General features: G+C 38.6%; 2 protein-coding genes and 1 non-coding gene across 3 annotated transcripts in view; all 3 read right to left on the bottom strand.

The window, feature by feature from the left end:
• The window catches only part of Nubpl (nucleotide binding protein like), a 230,493-nt gene that overhangs the window by 12,400 nt on the left and 193,678 nt on the right, over positions 1-24,415 (bottom strand). The window lies entirely within an intron of this gene.
• Positions 56-16,811, bottom strand: LOC105944258 (40S ribosomal protein S15a-like). Its single transcript, XM_045154400.1, has 2 exons — positions 16,401-16,811; positions 56-178 (listed from the first exon to the last, which is right to left on the bottom strand). Exons 1-2 carry the CDS (start codon positions 16,806-16,808, stop codon positions 56-58), a joined length of 531 nt encoding a protein of 176 aa, XP_045010335.1. The 5' UTR covers positions 16,809-16,811.
• Positions 4,602-4,704, bottom strand: LOC123462433. The gene has a single exon (XR_006638255.1). It is a non-coding gene; the product is annotated as a U6 spliceosomal RNA (small nuclear RNA).

The following is a 24,415-nucleotide window of genomic DNA, read 5'->3' as shown; positions in this document are numbered from 1 at the left end:
AAAGCTAGTGAGAGAAGAAAGCACAGGGAGTTAACTCTCATGCAGTGATGAATGCTCAGAAGAGGCGAGTAACTGAGAACCCCACACTCTGTCTGGGAAGAGCGAGAGGAATCTTTAAGTTGCCCGTAAACAGTTTTCTATTCAGGTTGCAGGTAGGCAACCTGAACGGGGGTGGGGTCTGCAGCAGAAAACACGAGCAGAAACAAGGGCACAAGTCAAGGCAGCCAAATCTCTGCGGTAACCCAGTAGGTGGTCTGGCAAGGAAGGTTAGCATCAGATGGCATCATGGTATGGCTTGATATGAAATGTCCTCCACAGGCTCAGCTGTTGGACACTTGGTCCCCAGCTGGTGGCATTGTTTTGTGAGGTGGAAGAACCTTGAGAGATAAGCTCTAGCTAGAGGGACTAGGGTCCTGGGGTGGTGTCTTTGGGACTACACCCTGGCCTGCCCTCTTCTGTGCTTCGCTTCTTGTCCTCCATGAGGACCCTTCCCAACCACATGCTGCTGCCACCATGATGCTCTGCCATGCACATAAGGCCAAGAAACTAAGGACTGAGCCCCCAACCCCGTGAACCAAAACAATCTTTCAGTCTTTAGGTTGCTCTTTCAGGTACTGTCATAGTGATGGTGAAAGTTAATGGAGATGCCAAATGCCTTCCAAGTGTCAGAAACTGAAAACTTCAAAAGGTTTTTAAAAAACTTATTGACAACTGCCATACCTACACACAATATACTCTGACGAAAATTACTGGTCATGCTCCCACTGGGTTATACTCTTATGTTCCCTCTTTCCCACCCCCATTCCTCTGAGAGTCTTTCTCAGGGGGATTGTTGGTAATCACTGTGGGGTCATGAATGCAATAGTCAGTCTCTGTGGGGGTGGCACAACAATGATTGCTTCAGAATATACCTTCCCACCTTTCAGCTCTTACATTCTTTCTGCCCCCTCAATATTCCCTGAGCCTTGCAGGGCATGTTTAGTGTTGACCTCTTTCCTTTAAAGTTGAAAAGGTGGTACCACAAAGGTAGTGTAAGACAGTCTGATGTGTGTTGTAGAAACTTTGTTCTGATGACAATATGGAGAATAGCAAGAGGGGAGAAAGAGAGGAAAATAGTAACTGGGGACAAAAGTATAATTGTCAATAATAGATGACATATGTTGAGAACTTGTACGTCATATAGTAGAACAAGCACTTCAAAGATACTTTCTCTTAAGAGCATTATGAGGTAGGTATATCATAATCTCCATTCCTTTTTTGTTTTGTTTTTAATTTTTTTAATTTTTTTAATTTTTTAATTTTTATTAACATTTTCCATGATTATAAAATATATCCATGGTAATTCCCTCCCTCCCCACCCCCACACTTTCCCATTTGAAATTCCATTCTCCATCATATTACCTCCCAATTACAATCATTGTACTTACATATATACAATATCAACCTATTAAGTACTCTCCTCCCTTCCTTTCTCTTCCCTTTATGTCTCCTTTTTAATTTACTGACCTCTGCTACTAAGTATTTTCATTCTCACGCAGAAGCCCAATCATCTGTAGCTAGGATCCACATATTCCATTCCTTTTTTAAAGAAATATTTTTATATATTTATTTGCAAGCAGAGCGAGATAAAAGAGAATGTGTGTGCCAGGGCCTCTAGCCACTACAAACTCCCGACGCATGTGCCACTGTGCATCTGGCTTTATGTGGGTACTGAGGAATCAAACCTAGGACATTTGGCTTTGCAGGCAAGTACCTTAACTGCTGAACCATCATCTCTCCATCCCTTATCTCCATTCTTTAGTTGAGAAAATAGACTAAGCTAGCCAAAGAATGAATCTCAGCTCTTACTGTGACTATTTAAACAAAATTTTATCATTTCATAGATAGTTTCCATTTCTTTCTGAGCTTTCCTGGCTTTAGGCACAAAATGAAATCCTTAAAAGGCATTATAATTCAATAGTAACATCAAATCAATACACAGGGTCTGCAAATATAATCTGCATTCATGCTCCTTTAAATTTCACTTCCATGTTGCTGAATAACAGTGGCTATCTTCCAAGGACCACCATCAGAGGCTTAAAGCTAACAGTGCCTGTATCATCCCATCAATCCCAGTGTAAGATCACTGGAGATCACTGAGCATTTGCATTGTAAATGAAGACTAGCACTGATGGTCCACACTGACACACAGGCAAAAGGTGATAAATATGTTATTCTCTCTGAATGGAGGAACAGCAAAGGTTGCACACACACATGGAGATAAAAACAATGCCGGACAAGAGTGTGCAGCAAAGCACTCCCAAGCATCTACTGTACACCCTTTGTGGATACAAAGTACCACAGAAAATAAATCACTATGCTGGGGTAAGTCAGTACCACCATCAGAAAGCTAGGAGAAAACAGCTTTGTATTACATAGTTCAGTTGTTTATTATGACTACAATCCACTCAGGGCTCGGGCACTTCAGCTGCCATTTATGTTGAAAGTTATATGTACTATGAATCTGAGGCATTCACCTTAAACATCAAAAGTATCACTCAATAAATAAAAACAGCAAAAACATCCAAAGTGAAATTACATGGGAGGATACACTGCAATTCAGAGAGAACAAGAAAGGCATTCTTTCCTTGAGAGCTCTTAAGCCAGCCCCTTTTAAGACATAGAGGCATGGCATCAAAGTATAGGCATAGTGTTAGAGTGTATACAGTTTGTATGGTGTACTGTTCATTATTACATTGTTCTCTGGGGACTGTATAAACATTTCAGACATTCTCTACAGACTAAATGAATGTTATAGACATAAAATATAAAACTACAACCAAACAATATTTAATGTGCACATACATGCCAATAGTCTGGGTCAAACCAGGGAGAAGATACTGGTGAGAGGACAGCCTTGCCTTACCTGCCCCTCAGCTTGTTCCCAGACTGGAAAAATGGACTGAATAAAACATGTATCTCTGGAAGTTTGGTACAGAGTATCATGTGAGATCAGAACAGAAAAGATCGAATCTACTCCTGGACTCAGAGAGGTTTCACTACGGAAGAGCCAGACGAAAACAAGCAAAGGGAAGTGTAACAGCGGCAGAGGGGCACATGGCTCCCTCTAACTCTGAGGTGATGGAGTGGTATGAGGTAAGCCTGAAGAAGTAGGGTTTGCAGGTGACACTCACTTGTTCGGCTTATATCATGAGATCAAAGAGAAGCTACTGATGGATTTAAATAAGAAAGGAAGGGCTTTAGAGATGGCTCAGTGGTTAAAGGCACTTGCTTGCAAACCTTGACAGCTCAGGTTCAGTTCCCAAGTACCTCACACATGAAGGCAGATAGAAAAAGTGTTCATGCATCTGGAGTTCCTTTGCAGTGGAGGGAGGCCCTGGTATGCCTATGCTCTCTCTTTTTCTCTGTCTGCCTCTGCCTCTTTCTCTGTGCAAACAATCAGACATTAAAAATAAAAAAAGACTCTATGCCTGCTGCTGTAAACTCATTATTCAGGGTCAGTTCAGAGTTCGTTTTTTTTTTAAGATGAAGTAACAGGAAAATAACAAACAGGAGTTATCTTTGGTGTTTATTTTCTTCTCTAAAAATATTTTTATTTGTGAGAACTGAGGACAGAGAGAGAGAGGAGAGGAAAGAATATGAATATTTAAAGGGGCACACGAGGGCCTCTTGCCACTGCAAATGAACTCAATGCATGTGCCACTTTGTGCATCTGACTTTACATGGATAGTGGGGAATCAAACCTGGGACAGCAGACTTTGCAAGCCAGTACCTATAATAACTGAGCAACCTGCTCAGCTCCATGTGTTCACTTTCTTAGACAAACATAAGGCTGTGTTCTTCAAAATCAACCATGGGAGAGGTGATCATTTTCAGTGCTTTCTAAAATACATCCAGATCTCTTCCTGGGATCTCTCCACTAAGGTGAAGACATGTATCTTGTTTTAGACATAGATAGTTGGTCAGAAGTGCCATAACAATATGTCTTCCTCTGTCCTGATGACCAGCAAGCTTCCAGATGGTGGCTGCTCTGCCAGGGTAAGAAGAACGATAGAGAAGAAATGGACACATGGCACGAGAGGAACAAATTGCTGCTGATCTAAAGCACTGAAACCCGAGGGCTGGTAACACATGGTTGCAGAGGGATAGGAAGAAGGTATCAGAGTTGCTATCTTATCACTACTTTTTTAGTATCAATTTTGTGCTATATATTGAAAATAATTTTAGTATATTGACAAAGCAATCTGGAGTTATGTATTATTTAAAACCATTCTATCAGGATTTTTTTTGGTTTTAATGTTCCCTTAAATAAAACATGGCATCATTTCATATTTGTGTACTATTTTAATTTACAAGTTAATTTTTATCAGTATCCTAATATATTTTTCTCTTTAGTATATTAATTAAATGTCACTATATTAGCAAAACCTTTTAATACTTTTTTTTTTTTTGGTCTTGAGGTAGGGTCTTGATTTAGCCACTAGCTCAGGCTGACTTGGACTTCACTATGTAGTTTCAGGGTGGTCTCTAACTCACTGTGATCCTCCTACCTCTGCCTCCCAAGTGCTGGGATTAAAGGTGTGCACCACCACTCCTGGCTTAAAAATATGGAACACTTCATGAATTTGCATGTCATCCTTGCACAGGGGCCATCCTAATCTTCTCTGTATCATTCCAATTTTAGTATATATGCTACGGAAGCAAGCACCACATTTTAATTTTCTATTGCTAATTTTAAACTTTGCTTATGTTAAGTAAACATTAAATCATACAATGCAACTTGTAGGATGATTTGTTTTAAGGATCCTAATGATATATATTTGATAACTTAGCTTGAGCCGTTGACTGTTTTAACAGTTTTATTCTTGTGGCTTTCTTTCGCTGATCTCTCTTTTGGCTGTGACTTCTCTGCTACAACAGTTTGCCATGTAGAAATTCACTGTGCAATATTACAATAAGGACTGGGAACTTTTTATGGATGTAATGTACAGTTTGTGTTAGTACTTCTCTCTAGTTCTCAGAGATTTAAATGTGACCAAGCCTTTTTTTACTTTTGTATTTTGTCATAAAAAGCAGGTTTTGCAGGTGACTATTTTGGTGATTCCAAAATAAGAATTTATGGTGTATTACTGCTGATTCACTTTGAATTGAAAAAAATATATATATTGCAGCACAAAAATTTACTTTCAAGAATATACATAACACATGCTGTAAGTTTCTTTGCATTACTTTGAAATCCTATCATCAACAAGTGTAGTAACATACTTATGTCTTGTTCTCACTACAGATAGAAACTTATATGATAGAACTAGCTAAGGGAAAACCTAAAAGAAAGGGGTAAAGAGCCACTGACTTAAGAGCAGTCCTATAATCACTGAGGCTCCAAGTGGAGCAATAACAGGCAATAAGAAACAGCACCAAAATATTCATAATAAGGAAGAACAGCAGAATGCTCATATTTCAATTTTTTAAAAAATATTTTATTTTCATTTATGTATGTGTGAGCCGGTGGGAGGGGGGAAGAGGGTGAGAATGGGCGTGAGAAGGCCTCTAGCCACTCAAGATGCATGTGCTACCATGTGCATCTGGCTTACGTAGGTTCTGGGGTATTGAACCTGGGTCCTTAGGTTTTGCAAGCAAGTGCCTTAAACATCAAGCCTTCGATACAGCCACTTATTTTTATTATAAAAAATTCTCTCTTAAAATAGAAAAAAAAAAATCTTGTCCACATTACCAACCCCCCCAAGTCTTGTATCTTGTGAATACCTTATATAATGCTAAGCTGTTTGTGTTTATAGTAGAGTGATTGTGTGTATCCTTTGATAACAGACACATTAAAAAACAGACGCTTTGCTTAGTTTAATTTACATAATGCCACTGAGCTGCAGCTGTAACCATGCTCAATCATTTTTTAATGTCTCATCAAAGTATAAGCTCCTTTTTTTCTTTCTTTCTCAGCTAGCTTTACTGGAAGAAAGCAAATATTACATGCCTGACTAACATCAGCTACCACCAACATTTTACATGTTATTCTCACATTAATCCAATCTATCACTAGCTCAAAAGGGTACTTCTTATATTAAATTTTTAAAAATTGACTCTCTTAAAATATCAACATTGCTCTGAAATATTATATCATTAAGTCTAAATGTCCTGAATTAAGCAGCCTCAAAAGACCTAGATGTTAACTTCTTCTTGGCATTTAAAACCCAGATTTAGGTAAGTAACAAGTTAGATTGTCAGGCTACCATATAATTCAATTTCTCAAGGTTACAATCAGGTTAAATGCTTGCTGGTTGGAACCTGCCAGAAGGATTAAAAACTATGATGTAAAAAAAAGTGAGGAGAAAACTCATTGTTAAGTATAGAAGGAATACTAATAACTGAAATAGATTGCAGTTCATAAATGCTTTTCAGTTCTCCATTAGGTTTGAACTGGTTTTTTTTGTGCATATATATATATATATATATATATATATATCATGTATCAGATATTACAGTTTAAAAAATGAGACAGGTATTCTTGCTTTCTCTTTCAGAAGTCTAATATAGAAAGAAAAATGAGTGGGTGGTCTGTGTCCACACTCCTCTCAGAGACCAACTAAATGACTGTGGTCTGTGAGGTACAACTTTTCTAGGCCTTGAATTCTTAACCTCTAAAATGAGGATCTTAAAGTCTGCAACTGTAATGGTAACATTCAGAACCTCATCTACTTGAGGGGAAGACGAGTTTAATTGATATAGCTAAGCTAGAAGAGCATTCTAGTTTAAAGCACAAATGAAATTCTAAGAGATCCTATGGAAAGACAAAGATTAATAGGAATCTTTAGTCTCTAAGAAGTAGTTATGTATGAGATACTGAGTGTTCCTCATTTTTACAAAGGGTAAATGTCATTTTTCAAAAAAGAAGGAAATATTACCCACTATCAACAAGGAAGCTGCATGTGATATATCATATGCAAACTAGTTAATATGTATTCCTAAAAAGAATTTAAATAGCACCTTGCAAAGCCTCCAAAGGCAAAACTGAAAGGTTCTTCAAGTACTTCTTTATTAATCTGTTTTTCACTGTTACAATAAAATACATGAGGCAGATTAACATTATAATAAGAAGACATTTATTGAGTTCAGTTATGGAAATTACAAGGAATGCACCAGGTTCTTATGAGGATCTTAGGGCAAATTCTAGGAACTTATGAGAAAGGGAGAAATTGCATCACCAAGAGGGACCAGAAACAATGTAAGAACAACAGGGTGGGAAGGGTTATTATGAGGCACTGTTCTGGTGCATTCATGACTCCACAGATGACTGATAACCCACTGAGGAGGACCCTCAGTGGAATGAGGGCAGGGAAAAAGGGATAAAGAGGATACCTGATGAGAATATGACCAATTTGCAGAATGCTAGTATAAAGTTCTCAATTAAAAATTATTTTTGGGCTGGAAAAATGGCTTAGCAGTTAAGACACTTACCTATAAAGCCAAAGGACCCAGGTTCAATTCCAAGGACCCTCATAAGCCAGATGAACAAAGTGACACATACATCTGGAGTTTGGTTGCAGCGGCTGGAGGTCCTGGCATGACCATTCCCTCTCTATAAGTCTCTCTTTTTCCCTCTCTCTCTCTTAAATAAATCAAATATTTTTAAAAAGTCTTATCAACAAACAGGAAGCCAGGGAGTGATTCAGGGGTCAACATCAGTCACTCTCATGAAAGTTCATGGCTCCCATGATCTCTTCCGGGAACATGCTTCCAATAATGTAATGACGTTCACATAGGCCCCGCCTCTTAAAGGTCTACCACCACCCTGCAGACCAAGCCTCCACCACATGTGCCTATGGGGATGAAGCACATGTAAATCACAGCAATGTCAAAGGACATCAACCTCCTGGAGTTGAGTATCATCACTTCATGCTCAGAGGAAAATTGTACTCAAGAAGAAAAGTAATTGTCACTTTCCTCAATTTGTATATATTATCTTTACAGATTGCTGTTTTGATGCCAGTAGATAATTTGGTAAAAAGATGAATTAGATGCTGAAATGCTCTAGGATGGACATCACAAGCATGCAAATTCTGAAGGCACTCAGGGGCAAAGATATTGGCCTCTTGGTCCAAATGAATAACTACTGCCATAAAGGAGACTTTGCCAGAAAAATAACACACCATGATCTTGATCCTTATCACCAAGAAAGTATTCCACTTAACCACTTATAGGATGACTGCGTAAGACATGCACTTGAGGTTCTAATATCATTTATTTTTTTTCTTAGAAGACAAAATATCCATTAACCTTTACTAATAAATAATAAAAAGTTCAAGAACACAGCAGCATTTAAAAATTTTTTTCTTTTTAATAGGGAAAAAACAGACTAGAAAAATGAAAACTTCTCATTTATACAGCAAATAACTATTCTCAGGACTGAAATAGTTGGAGGGGTTTTAGAATTTTTACTAGGAAATTAAGTTTAATAACCAGCCTTTGGCTTAATATGTATTTGTAGCAGAGTCAATAATAGCATAGATTGCTAGCTAGCTGCTTGATCAACTCTATGGCCTCATCTTCTTTGCCATCTAGGTAGCTTGTCTTTCTTAGACTCCTTGAGAAATGCGGCATGTGGTGACATGACTGAGTTTTACCTAGTACAATGTGAGTATAATTATGTGTACAGCACTAAGACCCTTCTTTTTATAGGCTTCTCTTCTATCTGTCCTTCCTGGGTAACTAGAATGAAGATGAGCCCAGGGAAAGCTAAGAAATTATACTTGAAAATGAGAGAGTGGCCTGAGATAGCTAATAAAGTGCTTGTCTGCAAACCAACAGCCGGGGTTCAATTCCCCATACCCACATAAACATAAAGCCAGATGCAGAGGCCCCAGTGCACCTAGGCTCTCTGCTGTGCTCACTTGCTCTATCACTCTTTTCCTCTTTATAAACAAAACATTTGTGAAGGAAAAAAAGAAAATGACAGAGTCCAATGGGCTAACTACATGGAAGATGGCCACTCTTATCACTGGGTTCATCTAGTAGTCCTGTTAATATAAGTAAGAAATAAATTTACTCTATATAGTTGTATCATTACATACTTGGGAGCCTATTTCTAACAGCAATTAGCCTGCCTTCATCCAAGTTTTAAATAATGCAGTATCTTAGACTCTAAGTTTAGCATTTTAACAAATCTACATGAAAAGAATGTTCTAAATTCAGACAGTATTTAAGTAGATTTTTAAAAATCTTATTAAAATTCTTATCCACAGATAAAGGGACTAACCAAATGCCTGGGTCAAATACATAAATATCTGTCAATTATAAAGTTATCTGTTTCAGGCTGGAGAGATGGCTTAGCAGTTAAGGTGCTTGCCTGTGAAGTCTAAGGACAGATTTTCGACTCTCCAGGTCCCATGTAAGGCAGATACACAAAGGCGATGCAAGTGCAAGGTTGCCCATGCCCACTAGATGACACACATGTCTGGAGTTAGACTACAGTGGCTGGAGGCCCTGGCATGCCAATTCTCTCTCTCTGATAAAAAATAAGAAAAAGATTAAAATTTAGCTATTTCATCATAACATCATAAAGAATAATTATAACAAGCAGTATTTATTATGACACTTCATCTATGAATGCTTAGATTATATTAAAACTATGCTAAGTCCTTCATGCACATTATCTTCTTTATTTTTCATCTCAATCCCTTGAGAGAACTACAACTACCATCCTCATGTCAGGAATAAGAAAAGTGAGATATAGAGTAAGTAACTCACCTAAGTCACAGTTACAAAATAACAGAGCTGGGATTTGAACTCTGTATTTCAGACTCCTAAGCTCACACTCTTCCCTACCATGTAAAAATGACTCTGCATGTGATACTCTACTACCTACTGAAATCTAAGAATAATTTAATTTTTTACTACAAAAGAATATTAAAGAGGATAGTTTTATAAGTTGTTACAAAATCTGTGTATGAGAGCTATAGACAGAAAGATGTATAATACGCCTGGCTGCGTGGTGGGACTAATACTAAAGGGCTGGCTGGCACCACATGGTTTCTACCAGCCTCTTCTTCAACAGACAGCATTAAATCACCACCCTCAGAAAGAATAAAGATGGGTTCAGGGTTAAAAATCCTCACCTCTGATTTATAGTGTATTGTCTGCAGCAGAAAACACTCCTGGCAGTATCACTCCCAACATTCATACCTTTAATTTAATTTCTTTCCTCCCTCCGTTTCTTCTTTCTCTTTCCTTCCTTCCCCTCTCCCTTCTCTTCTCTCTTCTCTGCTCTTTTTCTTTTTCATTTGAAACTCCTCCCTATGCTGTCAACTCCAAGCCTGTCAATTCATTCTTCAAAATGCAAGGTACATTTACCCCTCCTTCCACTGTTCTCAATTAGATTTAGTGCCCAGCACCTCTATCAATGGTTTTCCCAAATGTTAGACTGTCTTCTCAATAAGAGAAGCATTTTCTACCTTGATCAAGGACAAATGTGCATGTAACTAACATCACATGTTTCTACAGTAAGACTCTTAGAACACTAATACTGTGTCAAATCTTTTGTTACGTCTTCAATGGCCTGATTGCATGAGTGTCAGTGCTAGACAGCAGCTGACAGTGTGAACTCTGACCATTGCAGATGCCTCCTCACTGCCTCCCTGCTCACTTAGACCCTGTTCTTTCTGCTCCTTTCCATCACATTTAAACTTTTAAAAAACTATGTTCTCATCATGTTCACTTCCTAGCCAGCTTTTAATGGATTACTCTTGTAAGGAGACAGTTCAAATTCCTTGGCCTACCGCCAACACAACAGGTATAGTTTCAACTTTGGACCAACTGAACAATCCTGAATACCACTTGTCCCTGCCCGAATCTTCACTCATAAAAAATCCTACTCAGCTCACTCATCTGGTGCACACTGAGTGAGCAGCTCCACGTTTAGGCACTACACCTACACCCACACAGTATGGGACTGCAGTGTGAAAACTGTGACCAAGCTGACAACAGTTGGAAAGGGGAAGCAGAATGTAACTGGGTCACAGAACAAGCTCATCTAGTTAACAGGGCTAGGACACAGCTCCTAGAGAAAAGGCTGTTCATTTAGTATCAGTTCCAAAGGACACAAAAGCACTGCTCAGGTGAAGTGAGGGTAAAATGTGCTCAGGTAGGAAAACACTGTGCTGGGAATTCTGAGGACAAAATGGTATGCAGAGATGTCAAAGAAGGGGGAAAGACCACAGTTTAACCCAAGGCAGAGAAAGCGGCCCATCACTCCGAGGAAAACAGAACAACAGATAGAAAAATAGCACTCTATACTATACCAACGTATTTATCATGTCTGTATGTGCCAAGTAACTGAGGACTGAACATGTTTAGGGCATATTTCCTTGCCATCTGTGTGAAGACTGACGGATAAACCTACAGTGGGATAAGAGCCAAGGATATACAAATATATTGGATATATAACCAAGTAGTTCAGAGTAAGGATTATTTTATTAGAAAAAACTTCCTAGGGAAAGTAATACCTGAACAAAAATTTAAAAACTGAATATAGATTCCCTAGGGTAACAATGACTTGTCAAGCAAAGGACCCCCATGTGCAAAATTGCAAGGGCATGAAAATGAACCAGCAAAAAGATACAGCATTAGAGATGGCTCAGTTGGCATAGTGCTTGCCTCACAAACGCGAGGACTTGAGTTGGATCCTCAGAACCCATGCAAAAATGTCAGGAATGGTGGCCCATACTTGTAATCCTGGAGGTGAAGACAGATGGATCTCTGGGATGTATAACCTAATTGATGAGCTCCAGGTCAATAAGAGATCCTATCTTTTTAAAAAAAGGAGATAGTGTTTCTGAGGAACAACACTCAAGATTATTCTCTGCTTTCCACATTCATGTACATGCACATACATGAATATGTACTTGCACATGCATGTGCAGTCATACCCACATAACCATGCACACACATGTAATACTCAGACACATATACATTTTTTTAAATGTTTGCACCTTTGAGGATTTAAAAAAATTTTTTGTTCATTTTTATTTATTTATTTGAGAGCAACAGAGACAGAAAGAGGCAGAGAGAGAGAGAGAGAGAGAGAGAGAGAGAGAGAGAGAGGGAGAGAATGGGCACACGAGGGCCTCTAGCCACTGCAAACGAACTCTAGACGTATATGTTCCCTTGTGCATCTGGCTAACGTGGGTCCTGGGGAATTGAGCCTCGAACCAGGGTCCTTAGGCTTCACAAGCAAGCACTTAACCGCTAAGCCATCTCTCCAGCCCGACACATATACATTTTTAAAAAGAGCTCTTTTCCATGACACCATTCCTGCTTGAACAGAAGAAAAAGCTATATTCTTCTCTGAATTTAGGGCCCCTGCACCATTACAAAATTAGTCAAAAGTAAAAAGTATTTAAAGAAAGAAGGTCCATCCATCCTTTTTTTTCTTTTTTATTATTGACAACTTCCATAATTATAGACAATAAACCATGATAATTCCCTCCCCACTCACTTTCCACTCCCCTTCTCAATCAGTCTCTTTTATTTTGATGTCATCCTTTCCTCCTATTATAATGGTCTTGTGTAGATAGAGCCAGGCACTATGAGGTCATCGATATCCAGGCCATTTTGTTTCTGGAAGAGAATACGGTAAGGAGCACTACCCTTCCTTTGACAGTTACATACTTTCCACCATTTCTTCTGCAATGGACCCTGAGCCTTGGAAGGTGTGCTAGCGAGGTTTCAATACTGAGCACTCTGTCTCTGCTTCTAAGCACTATGGCGCATTTTCAAAAAGTTTATTGATTTATGTATTTATTTGACAGAGAGAGAGAGAGAGAGAGAGAGAGAGAGAGAGAGAGAGAGACAGAGTCAGGTAGAATGGGTGCACCAGGGCCTCTAGCCATTGCAAATGAACTCCAGACACATGTACTACCTTGGGGAACTGGCTTACATGGGTACTGGGGGAACTGAACCTGGGTATTTAGGCTTTGAAGGCAAGTGTCTTAACAACTGAGTCATCACTACAGCCATATGGTGCCTTTTGAGTCATCCCAGAGGTTACTGTCATCTGAAAAGAGAAGCTTCTCTAACCAAAAGTGAGAGTAGCATTAATATACTGGTATGAACATTAAGAAAAGTACTTACTGGGCAGTTTGGTGAGTATAATATATGTGTGGTTAGCCAGACAGCAGCAGGCATTACACACCTCGGGTTCATGACCTCCCCAGTCAGATTTTCAGTATCAAGCATATATTCTCTCCTGTGGAGTGGGCCTCCAGTTTAATTAGAGAGTAGTCAGTTTTCCCCATAACAGACATGCCACTATTGCACTCATTGGCTCATTTGGCCTGGCTGGCCAAACTTAAGGCTTGCAGTGTCCACTGTTGTTTATCACCAATGATGACTTCTCTCTCCCACAGGGTTGCATGCAGTGTAGCTTTTTCCAGCACTCTGTCAGTTTGTCTATACGGAGATTTCCAGCTTAGCTCCAGCTTGATTTCTCAGTGACCTTGCAACCCAAGATTGTGGAGTCTTCAGCAATAGGGCTATACCATCTATTGCTGGTGGGAAACCAAAAGCCTTGGCAATGGCCTGTAATGTTTTGGGAGCATCAGGGACCTCCCTGGCCAACAACTCACTGGAATGTATCCCATCCCTGGCACTGACATTTTTCTAGTAACAATCATTGGCTTCTGGATATGCCATTTTACCGAAAAAAAGTAGGTTTCCATATGACTTATTCATACCATCTCAGATTTTGATTAACCCTCCCCCCCACCCTTCCTTTACTCAATCTCTTCTCCTGACCTCACTTAGGCCTTTTCACACCCATTAATCTGTTCTTCTACTTGCATATATACAATACCATCCTCTTAAGCCTCTTCTTTCCTGCCTTTTGATTCCCTTTATATCCCCCTTTCTATCTTACTGGCCTCTGCTTCTGAGTTTTATTCTAACTTACACACCAGTCCAAGTATTTGTAGCTAGGATCCACATATGAGAGAGAACATGTGACACTTGGCTTTCTGGGCCTGGGATACCTCACTTAGTATAATCCTTTCCAGGCCCATCCATTTCCCTGAAAATTTCATTTTTCTTTATCATTGAGTAGAACTCCATTGTAAAAATGTGCCACATCTTCATTATCCATTCATCAGTTTAAGGTCATCTAGGCTGGCTCCATTTCCTAGCCATTATGAATACTGCCGTAATAAGCATGGATGTGCAAGTATCTCTAAGGTAGTGTATAAGTCCTTAGGATATATGCCTAGGAGTGGTATAGCTGGGTCATATGGCAAATCTATTTTTAGCTGTCTCAGGAACCGCCACACTGATTACTACAATGGATGAACCAGACTGCATTCCACCAACAGTGTAGAATGGCTCCTCTTTTTCTGCATCCTTGCCAGCATTCATTGTAATTTGATTTCTTGATAATAGCCATTCTGACAGGAGTGAGATGAAATCTCAAAGTAGTTTTAATTTTAATTTGCCTGATGGCTAAGGATGTAGAACATTTTTTAGGATGTTTAGAGGTCATCTACATTTCTTACTTTTACTATTTAGTTCCATAAACCCATTTTTAGTTGGGTTGGTTGATTTCTTATTTAGTTTTTTGAGTTCTTTGTATATCCTAGATATTAATCCTCTGTCAGATGTACAACTGGCAAAGATTTTCTCCCATTCTGTAGATTGCCTCGTTGCTCTATTGACAGTGTCCTTTGCTATACAAAAGTTTTGTAATTTCATGAGGTCCCAGTGGTTTTATTTCCTGAGCAACTGGGGATATATTCAGAAAGCTGCTGCCTATACCAACACGTTGTAAGGTTTTCCCTACTTTTTCCTATAGGAGTTTCAGAGTTTCAGATCTGATATTAAGGTCTTTGATCCATTTGGACTTAATTCTTGAGCACAGAGAGAGAGATAAAGATCTATTATCATCCTTCTACATATAGATACCAATTTTCCCAGCACCATTTGTTGAAGAGGCTGTCTTTTCTCCAATGTGAATTTTTGGTATTTTTGTTGAAGATCAGGTGGCTATAGCTGCCTGAACTTACATCTGGGTCCTCTACTCTGTGCCCCTGATGTACATGTCTGTTTTTGTGCCTTTACCATGCCAGTTTTGTTACTATGGTTCTGTAATATAGGGCAAAATCAGGTATGGTGGTATCAGCAGCCTTATTTTTGTTGCTCAAAATTGTTTTGGCTATTTGAGGGTTTTTGTGCTTCCAAATCAATTTTAGGATTTTTTTTCTATTTCCATGAAGAATACCGTTGGAATTTTGATGGGGATCGCATTAAATGTGTAGATTGCTTTTGGTAAGGTTGACATTTTCACAATATTGATTCTTCCAATCCAAGAATATAGAATGTCTTTCCATTTCCTGGTGTCTTCTGAAATTTCTCTCTTCAGTGTTTTAAAGTTTTCACTGTAGAGAACATTCACTTCCTTGGTTAGGTTGATTCCAAGGTACTATTTTATTTTATTTTAGAGCCAGCTGTGAATGGGAGTAATTCCCTAATTTCACCCTCAACATGTTTGTTGCTAGGACATAGGAAGGCTACTGATTTCTATGTGTCTATTTTGTATCCTGCTACATGGCTATAGGTGGTTATCAGCTCTAACAGTTTGCTGATAGATTCTTTAGGTTCCTTTACGTGTAGAATCATATCATCTGCAAATAATGATACTTTGATTCTTCCTTTCCAATCTGTATTCCTTTTATGTGTGTCTCTTGCTTTATTTCTATAGCTAGGAGTTCTAGTACTTTATTAAATAACAGTGGTGACAGTGGATACCTTGGTCTTATTCCTGATTTTAGTGGAAAAGTTTCAAGCTTTCCCCAATTAGTACTATGTTGGCTGTAGGTTTGTCATAAACAGCCTTTATTGTGTTGAGATATGTTCCTTCTATTCCAATTTCTATATGACTTTTATCATGAAGGGATGCTAGAGTTTATCAAATGCCTTTTCTGCATCTACTGAGATAATCATGTGTTTTTTGTCCTTCAGTCTGTTTATATTGTATACTACATTTATCGATTTGCTTATGTTGAACCATCCCTGTATCTCTGGGATAAAGTCTACTTGGTTGGGGTGAAGGATCTCTTGATATATTCTTATATTCTGTTTGCCAATATCTTAGCAAGAATTTTTGTATCTATGTTCATGAGGGAGATTGGTCTGTAGTTTTTATTTGTTCTGTCTTTGTCTGGTTTTGGTATCAGGGTGATGCTGGCTTCATAGAAAGAGTTCAGTATAATTCCTTCCTTTTCTATTTTATGGAATAGTTTGAGAGGCATTGATGTTAGTTCTTCCATGAAGGTGTGGTAAAAAAAAAAAAATCCATCTGGGTCTGGACCCCCCCCCCCCCAGTGAGGCATTTTGTTCATGTTTGCTTTCTTTAAACCCCTAGAAAAAAAAAACCCGAGGATTTTCCCTCCTGTGTGTTTTCGTCTTGCTTCTTCATGGTCCATAATGCCAGCTGAGGTTGTCAGGACAATGAAACCAAACTGACGGGATGGAAGCAAATTATTCTGCCATTTTTCTAAGTCTTTGAGCTGTATATCAAATCTGGGGCTGATCACTCCACACTTATTTAACCTGCCTGTGAGGTTCACAACAATTTTTCCAGCTCTGTGATCATCAGTAATTTCAAACTCGCCAATGTAACCATGCTTCATCATCACTGTTAGAAACCGGACGATGACTTTGGAGCATGGCCTAATAAGGACCTGGCATTTGCCTCTTTTTTCAGCATTGTTGATGCCCTTGAGAGCATTTGCCAGGACATTCATGTGCACCATTATGGCGGCACGGAAAGATGGTGGAAAGAGCCTGGACTTTTTGTGTTGGGAGATTTTTTTATAACTGCTTGGACTGCTGAAGTGGTTAATCTCATCTTGATTTAATTATGGTAGGTCATATAAATCAATGAAATCTATTTTTTTTCAGATTTTCAAACTTAGTGGATTATATGTTCTTACAGTATATCCTCATGACTTTCTGAATTTCTTTGGTACCTGTTGTGCCTTTTTCATCTCTAATTTTGTTAATTTGTGTCTCTTCTTTCTTTTGATCAGATTTATCAATCTTGTTTGTCCTTTCCAATAACTAACTCTTTGTTTCACTTAAAAAAAAATATTTTTTTTTATTTCTATTTGAGAGTGACAGAGAGGAGGAGGAGGAGGAGAGAGAGAGAGAATGAGATCATCAGGGCCTCCAGCCGCTGCAAACGAACTCCAGACGTGTGCACCCCCTTGAGCATCTGGCTAATGTGGGTCCTGGGGAAATGAGCCTTGAACCGAGGTCCTTAGGCTTCACAGGCAAGCGCTCAACCACTAAGCCATCTCTCCAGCCCTGTTTCACTTATTCTTTGTATTGTTTTTATTCATAACTGATTTTGTATGGGTACATCATGTGTTGGTTCCCTCTTATACCTTGTTTCTGTCCTCATGCCACTGGGGACCCTCTTCCATGTGGTTACAGGTATTCCCCATATGTGTTTTTGGGAGCAGCAGTCAGTTTTTCTGTGTGTGGAGGTAGGGGGAGGAGGAGGAAATGCCTCTGGGCATGATGTTTCACCCTGTGTCTCTTATATTCTTTCTGCCTCCTCTTCCACAAAATTCCCTGAGCCATGTTGGGTGGGTTTTCAATCTACTTCAGTGATGGGCTCTTAGGAGCCTCTGCATCTCTGTTGAGTACACCCTGGGACTGATTATCAGGTTCACCAGGGAAGCAGCTCACTTGCTCATCTCTCCAATGCCTCTTTGTTTTCATCTATGGCTTGGCTGAAGTGTGAGGGATAATTTATCTCCATGGATCTTGCTATCTTCTTAAAAAGAAAGATAGATTTTCCAATGGAGAGTGAATCAGCATAGCTTAAATGATATAAGCATAGTTAATTTAGGGAGAATTTGATATATGTAACCCTCTTTTAGCTAAAGACTAGTGAAAGCTTGACACCGGAGAACAAAATCTTTGTCTCCATAGGACCCTGGTCTGGTTCCAAATTCCAGATATGGGTTCCTCTACACTGAGCAGATATCTTACCTAATCAGATAGGTTACCCACTAAGGCTGTGTGCCACTATTGCACTGGCATGTATATCCTGTCAGGGTGTTTGCTTCCGAGTAGGTTAGGCCTCTGGTTGCTCAGATCATTGTTGGCCACTGTCCCCCAGGAGCTCATGTAGCGCTTTCAAGCATTAGACAGGCTAACTGCCTGGGGACTGGCTTCCTTCCAGAATCTAGCCAGGTCTCTTCATGTTCTGTCTCAGCAACATATAGTGTCTTCAGCAATAGGGTCTACCTTTTGCCAAGTCCTTTGATAGAAAAATATCTTGTTTTGGGGACCTTGAATGTCTGACTGATCAATAAGTCATTGTGAATAGCAACCAATTTCTGGTACTGGGAGTTACAGGCCAGAAGCAATAAAAAAAAAAAATTCTCTTTTTGAAGTTTAGGCTTTATCCCACCCTCTCTAGTGCCCTTGTTTTCACTTGTTCCCCCATATTCCTGCTAAGGGTCATATGTTTTAGTCTGACACCAGGGATAAAGGTTTCTATGGTACCAGTTCATTTTGGATTTAGTTCTGTGTTTGTTTCCCCTGCTTTTCCCCAAAACCTTCCATCCCTAATGTCTGAGGCATGAGTTGCCTATCATGTATGTTAGCAACTCAAGATGGTATAGATTAGGAGGCACAAATGAGTGAGACCATGCAGCATTTGTCTTTCTGTAATTGAGTTCACTGAGAATGATTTTTTCCAAGTCTGTCCATTTTTCTACAAATTTCACTATCATTTTTTTTTCTTACTGCTGAGTAGAAGTCCATTGTGTAAATGAACCATAACTTTGTTATCCATTCATACAGCAATAGGCACCTGGGGTGATTCCAGCTCTTAGCTATTATCAATTGAGCAGCTATAAACATGGTTGAGCAGATACCTATGCAGTGAGACATGGAACATTTAGGATAGATGTCCAGTAAGGGAATAACTGGATCTGTTGGTAGCTCTATGTTCATCCTTTTTAGGAATCTCCATATTCATTTCCATAGTGGTTGTACAAGTTTACATTCCCACCAACAGTGGATAAGGGTTTGTTTTTCCCCACATCCTCTCAAACATTTGCTGTCAACAGATATTTTAATGGTAGCCATCCTTACTGGAGTTAGGTGGAATCTCATAGGTGTGTTAATTTGCATTTCCCTAATGATTACGGATGTTGAGCATTTTCTTAAGTGTGTGTTAGCCATTTGTATTTCTTCCTCTGAGTACTCCCTATTCAGTTTTCTGCCCCATTTTTGGAGTGGGTTGTTAGATTTTTTTATTGTTTAGTTTTTTGAATTCTTTGTAGATTCTAGATATTAGGCCTCTATCAGTGTCATAGCATGCAATTTCTTTTCCCCCCAGTCTGTGGGTAATCTATTGGGTCTAATTATGGTATCTTTGTGTGCAGAAGCTTTTCAGCTTCATGAGATCCCATTGGTTGAGTGTTTGTTTAATTTCCTGGGCAACAGGGATTTTGTTCAGGAAGTCTTTCTCCATTCCTGTATCTTACATAGCTCCTCCTATATTTTTCTCCCAGTAGAAAAAGAGTTTCAAGTCTTATATTGAGGTCTTTAGTTCACTTGGACTTGATTTTTATGTATGGTGAGATGTGTAGGTCTAATTTCATTTTTGTACATATGGTTATCCAATTTGTCAAAGATCCTGTCTTTTCTCCTGTCTACCTTATTGGCACCTTTGTCAAGTAGCTGTAGGCACTTGACCTAAAGTCTGGGTCTTCAATTCTGTTCCATATCTGTCTATATTTCTGTTTTTATGCCAGTACCATGCTGTTTTTGTTACTATGGCTTTGTAATATAGCTTTAGATTGGGTATGGTGATACCTCCAGCTGTGTTTCTTTTGCTGAGGATATGTTTGGGTATCTAAGGCTGGTTGCCATTCCATATAAATTTTGAAAGCATTTTTTCTATCTCTGTGAAGAACAATGCTAGAATTTTTATTGGTAATGTATTAAATCTGTATATTGCTTTTGATAGAATTGTCATTTTCACAATATTAATTCTTCCTATCCTGGAGCATGGGAGGTCTTTCCATCTTTTTAAGTCCTCCTCAATTTCTTTCTTGAGTGTTTTTATGTTTTCATTATATAGGTATTTCACATCCTTGGTTAGTGTTAATCCAAGGTTTTTGTTGTTGTTGTTGTTGCTATTGAAAAATGGGACAGCCTCACTAATTTCTTTCTCTGAATATTTGTCCTTTGCATATAGAAAAACTACCAATTTTGTGTGATTTTCTATCCTGTCACTTTGCTGAAGGAATTGATCACCTTTAGAAGTTTTGAGATGGAGACTTTTGGATCAATTATGGTAAGTTATGTTTTCATCAATTCTAGAAATTTTACAATTTCTTTTTTGATTTCTTTCAATACCCATTTATTATTTAAAAGTGTGTTGTTTAAGCTCCAGGAACTGTTGGAATTCCTGGAGTAACTCTTTTTGTTAATTTCTAGCTTTACTGCATTGTGATCTGATATGATGCAGGAAATTATATCCATTTTCCTGAATTTACGGAGGCAGGCTTTATGTCCTAATATGTGATCTATTTTGGAGAAGGTTCCATGGGCTGCTAAGAATGTGTATGCAATAGAATTTGGGTAGAATATTTTGTAGACATCTGTTAGGTCTAGTTGTTCTATGATGGTGGTGTGCTCTCGTGCCTCCCTGCTGATTTTCTGGTTGGTTGATCTGTCTCTTGATGATAATGGAATACTGAAGTCCCCAAGTATGATGATGTTGCTATTTTATTGTGAAGAAGTTTTTGTTCTATAAACTGAGGTGGACCTGTGTTTTGGTGCATAAAGATTTACGATTGTGATATCCTCTTGTTGGACTGTTCCCTTCATGAGTTGTTTTGTTGTTTTTGACTCACTTTAGTTTGAAGACTATTTTATCAGGTATTAATAGAGCAACACCTGCTTGATTCTTATTTCCGTTTGTTTAGAATACTGTTTTCTATCCTTTCACCCTGAGAAAGTGCCTGACTTTAGTGGTGATGTGGGTTTCCTGAAGATGGCAAATTGACTGGTCTATTTTTTCTGATCCACCCTATTAACTTGCATCTTTTAATGGGTGAATTAAGAACATTAACATTTAAGGTTTTAATAGTGAGGTTTGATTTAATCACTGACATGTTGGAGTGCTTTTAATGGGGTTTGGTGTTTTCCTATGCTTTGTACTTTTTTGAACCTGCACTAGTTTTGGTTATTGTGATCATGTTCTTATGGGGTCTTGAAATTGGTTTTCTGACTCTTCTAGTGTGGCGTATTCCCTGAAGTTTTCTCTGTAGGTTTGGTTTTTTGGTTTTGTGTTCATATAGTCATAGAGTTGGCTTTTATCATGAAAAGTTTTTCTTTTTACCATCTATTATGAGAGATACTTTTGCTGGGTACAGTAGTTTAGGTTGGAAACCATACTTTTGTCTTATTTTCTTTTTTATTAATTTTTTTTGTTAACAACTTCCATGATTATAAACAATATCCCATGGTAATGCCCTCCCTCCCCCCACTTTCCCCTTTGAAACTCCATCCTCCATCATATTACCACCCCCTCTCAATCAGTCCATCTTTTATTTTGATCTCATGATCTCTTCCTCCTATTAGGAAGCCATAATTTTTTAGACTTTGAAGTGTTCTGTTCCAGGTCCACCTGGCTTTCAGGGTTTCCATTGATAAATTCGAGGTAATTCTAATGGGCTTACCTTTGTATGTAATGATTTTTCTCTTTCTGCTTTTAGTACTTTCTGCTTTCACTGTTTAGAGTTTTAACTATGATGTGCCTTAGAGAGTGTCTTCTTTGTTCCAGTCTGTTTCAAGTTCTGTTAGCTTCTTGTATCTTGATGGGACCCTTCTTTTGAGACCATGGGAAAGTTTTCTTTAATAACTTCGTTAAATAAGTTCCCCATGTCTTTGGTCTGGTATACCCATGATCTGGATGTTAGGTAGTTTTAGGGTATCCTATAGTTCCCTCATGTTCTGTTCAATTTTTTTAGAGCTTATTGAAGTTTTTGGACTCCTGAACTGTTTCTTCTGTTTTGTCTGAGGTCTATCTTCACATGATTAACTCTGTTGAGGGCTTCCAGAGAGGTATCCACTAGATCAATTTGGTTGTTTTATCTGTTGCCTCTTTCTGTATAGTATCTATCCCTTTGTTGAGTTCCAATTTCAGGACTTGCTTTGATTTTCTTAATGCTTCTTGGAATTCATTCTTGCATTTACTAATGTCTTCATAAAGCTTTACCAGCTGGTTATAAAGCTCTTCTGTTTTTTGGCTTACCTCAGTTAATTTACTTCTCTTTTGAACTCTGTCTGGTTTTTCCTATTTGATCAAGTCTGGTGAAGACAGCTGTGTGGATTTCATTTATATGGTTGCTGGTCTCTTGTTGATTTGATGCAAGTTCTGTCATTTGCTTGGCCAGGGTCACATGTCTTCTGTCTTCATTTTGTGGGTCTATTCCCGTTGTGTCCTCTATGCTTTCATTGGAGATGTCATTGTATGACTAGGCATCCCTGTTGGAGCTCCCTCCATTTGATGATCTGTGGGGTTTATTTTGCATTGTGGTCTACCCATACTGTGTGGGAGGCTTATTTAATTAAGGTGGAAACACAAGTTTTTCCCTTGCAGTTTCTTCAGTGAGTGTTTCACTATATGTTGACTAGGTAGTATAATGGTGACTGTGCCTTGGAATGTGATTGCTGTGAAGGGCATAAGCTCAGCAGTCACTCTGGGCTGGTACTTACTATCAAAGTTGGGATTGGAGGTCTGGGATCCCATTTGGGCTGATTTCAGCTTGTCTTTTCTGTATCATTTGCTCCTGCTTTCCTATTGAGCTTAGATAGGCACTGACAGATGCAGTAAAAAGGGTCTCTCAGGGAGAAAGAAGGCACTTGGACTTGTGTGCAGAGTGCAGCAGCAAAGCCTGGGCCAAGATAGAGCAGGCCCATGAACACAGATGCAGTGAGCAGGGCCAAGAGAGAGGTAGGCATGTGTTCCAGATACAGTGGGCACGCAAAAAGCATGCCCTACTATGTGGTCTATTTTAGAGAATATTCCATGTGCTGTTGAAAAAAAATGTCTATTCTGCAGCATTTGGGTGAAATGTTCTGTACATATGTTAGGTCCATTTGTTCTATGACCTCATTTAATCCAGAGGTCTATCTTTATTTTTTTGCCAGGATGATCTGGCAATTGTTGAGAGTAGGGTATTGAAGTTCCCCACTACAATTGTGCTTAGTGTTATCTGTGGCCTTAATTCTAACAGTGTTTATTTGATCAAATTGGGAGTCCCCATATTAGCTGCTTATGTGCTTAGAATCTTGTAATGTCCTCCTGGTAGAGTGTTCCTTTAATCAATATAAAGCAACCTTCTTTATCTTTCCTAACTAATGTTGGTTTGAAGTCTACCCTGTTAGACATTAAGATAGTGACAATTGCTTGTTTTCTAGGCCCATTTACTTGAAATACCATTTTCCAAATTTTCACCCTAAGATTATCTTTTATGGAAAGGCGAGTTTCGTAGAGACAACAAATAGAAGGATCTTCCTTTTTAACCCAGTCTGCAAACTTGTGTCTTTTGGATGGGGCATTCAGGCCATTAATATTAAGAAACAGTATTGAAAGATATGTATTTATTGTCATTCTTCTTGTCTTGTAGTTCTTCCAGCTTTCCCTTTATTCTCTTGTATTAACTATTATTTGAGCATGGTTTGTTTTTTCCTGGCTCCTTATGTGTGTGCTTTGCTTTCTCTTCTGCATGGAGGATCCTTTCAAGTGGTTGGTGTGTTTTGTAGTTTAATTATAATATAATGGTGACAGGTTCTTTCCTAATTTTGTCTGTTTGGTGTTCTATAGGCTTCTTGTAACTGTACTGGCATTTCTTTCCCTACTTGTGGGAATTTTTTTGTTCTATGATTTTATTGAAAATACCTGCTATGCCTTTGGAGTGAAATTCTTTTCCTTCTACTATGCCCTAAATTCTTATGTTTAATCTCTTCATAGTGCTCTGAATTTCTTGAAATTTCTATTCATACCTTCCTATTAGTGTGTCTTTCTCTTTGTTGAGCTGTATTAGATCTGCCAACTGGTCTTCTAGTTTAGACACTGTCTTCCCCTTGATCCATTCTACTGGTGAGACTTTCTACAGAGTTTTCTACTTGACTTATACTGTTTTTTACTTCTAATATTTCTGATTGGTACTTTTTCATTATTTCTATTTCCTTACTCATGTCTTGTATTGACCTCCTTATTTCATTAAGCTGGTTTCCTGTGTTCTCCTTCAGGAGTTTGTTTTGTTCTTTGCATCCTTTTTTGTTTCCCTTTGATTCCTTTGATTTCTTTGAGTATAGATAT

The sequence above is a fragment of the Jaculus jaculus genome, chromosome 7 (genome assembly GCF_020740685.1).
Source record: "Jaculus jaculus isolate mJacJac1 chromosome 7, mJacJac1.mat.Y.cur, whole genome shotgun sequence".
NCBI lineage: Eukaryota > Metazoa > Chordata > Mammalia > Rodentia > Dipodidae > Jaculus > Jaculus jaculus.
The sequence above is the reverse complement of the archived record's forward strand: the minus strand, read 5'-3'. Positions and strand labels throughout refer to the sequence as shown.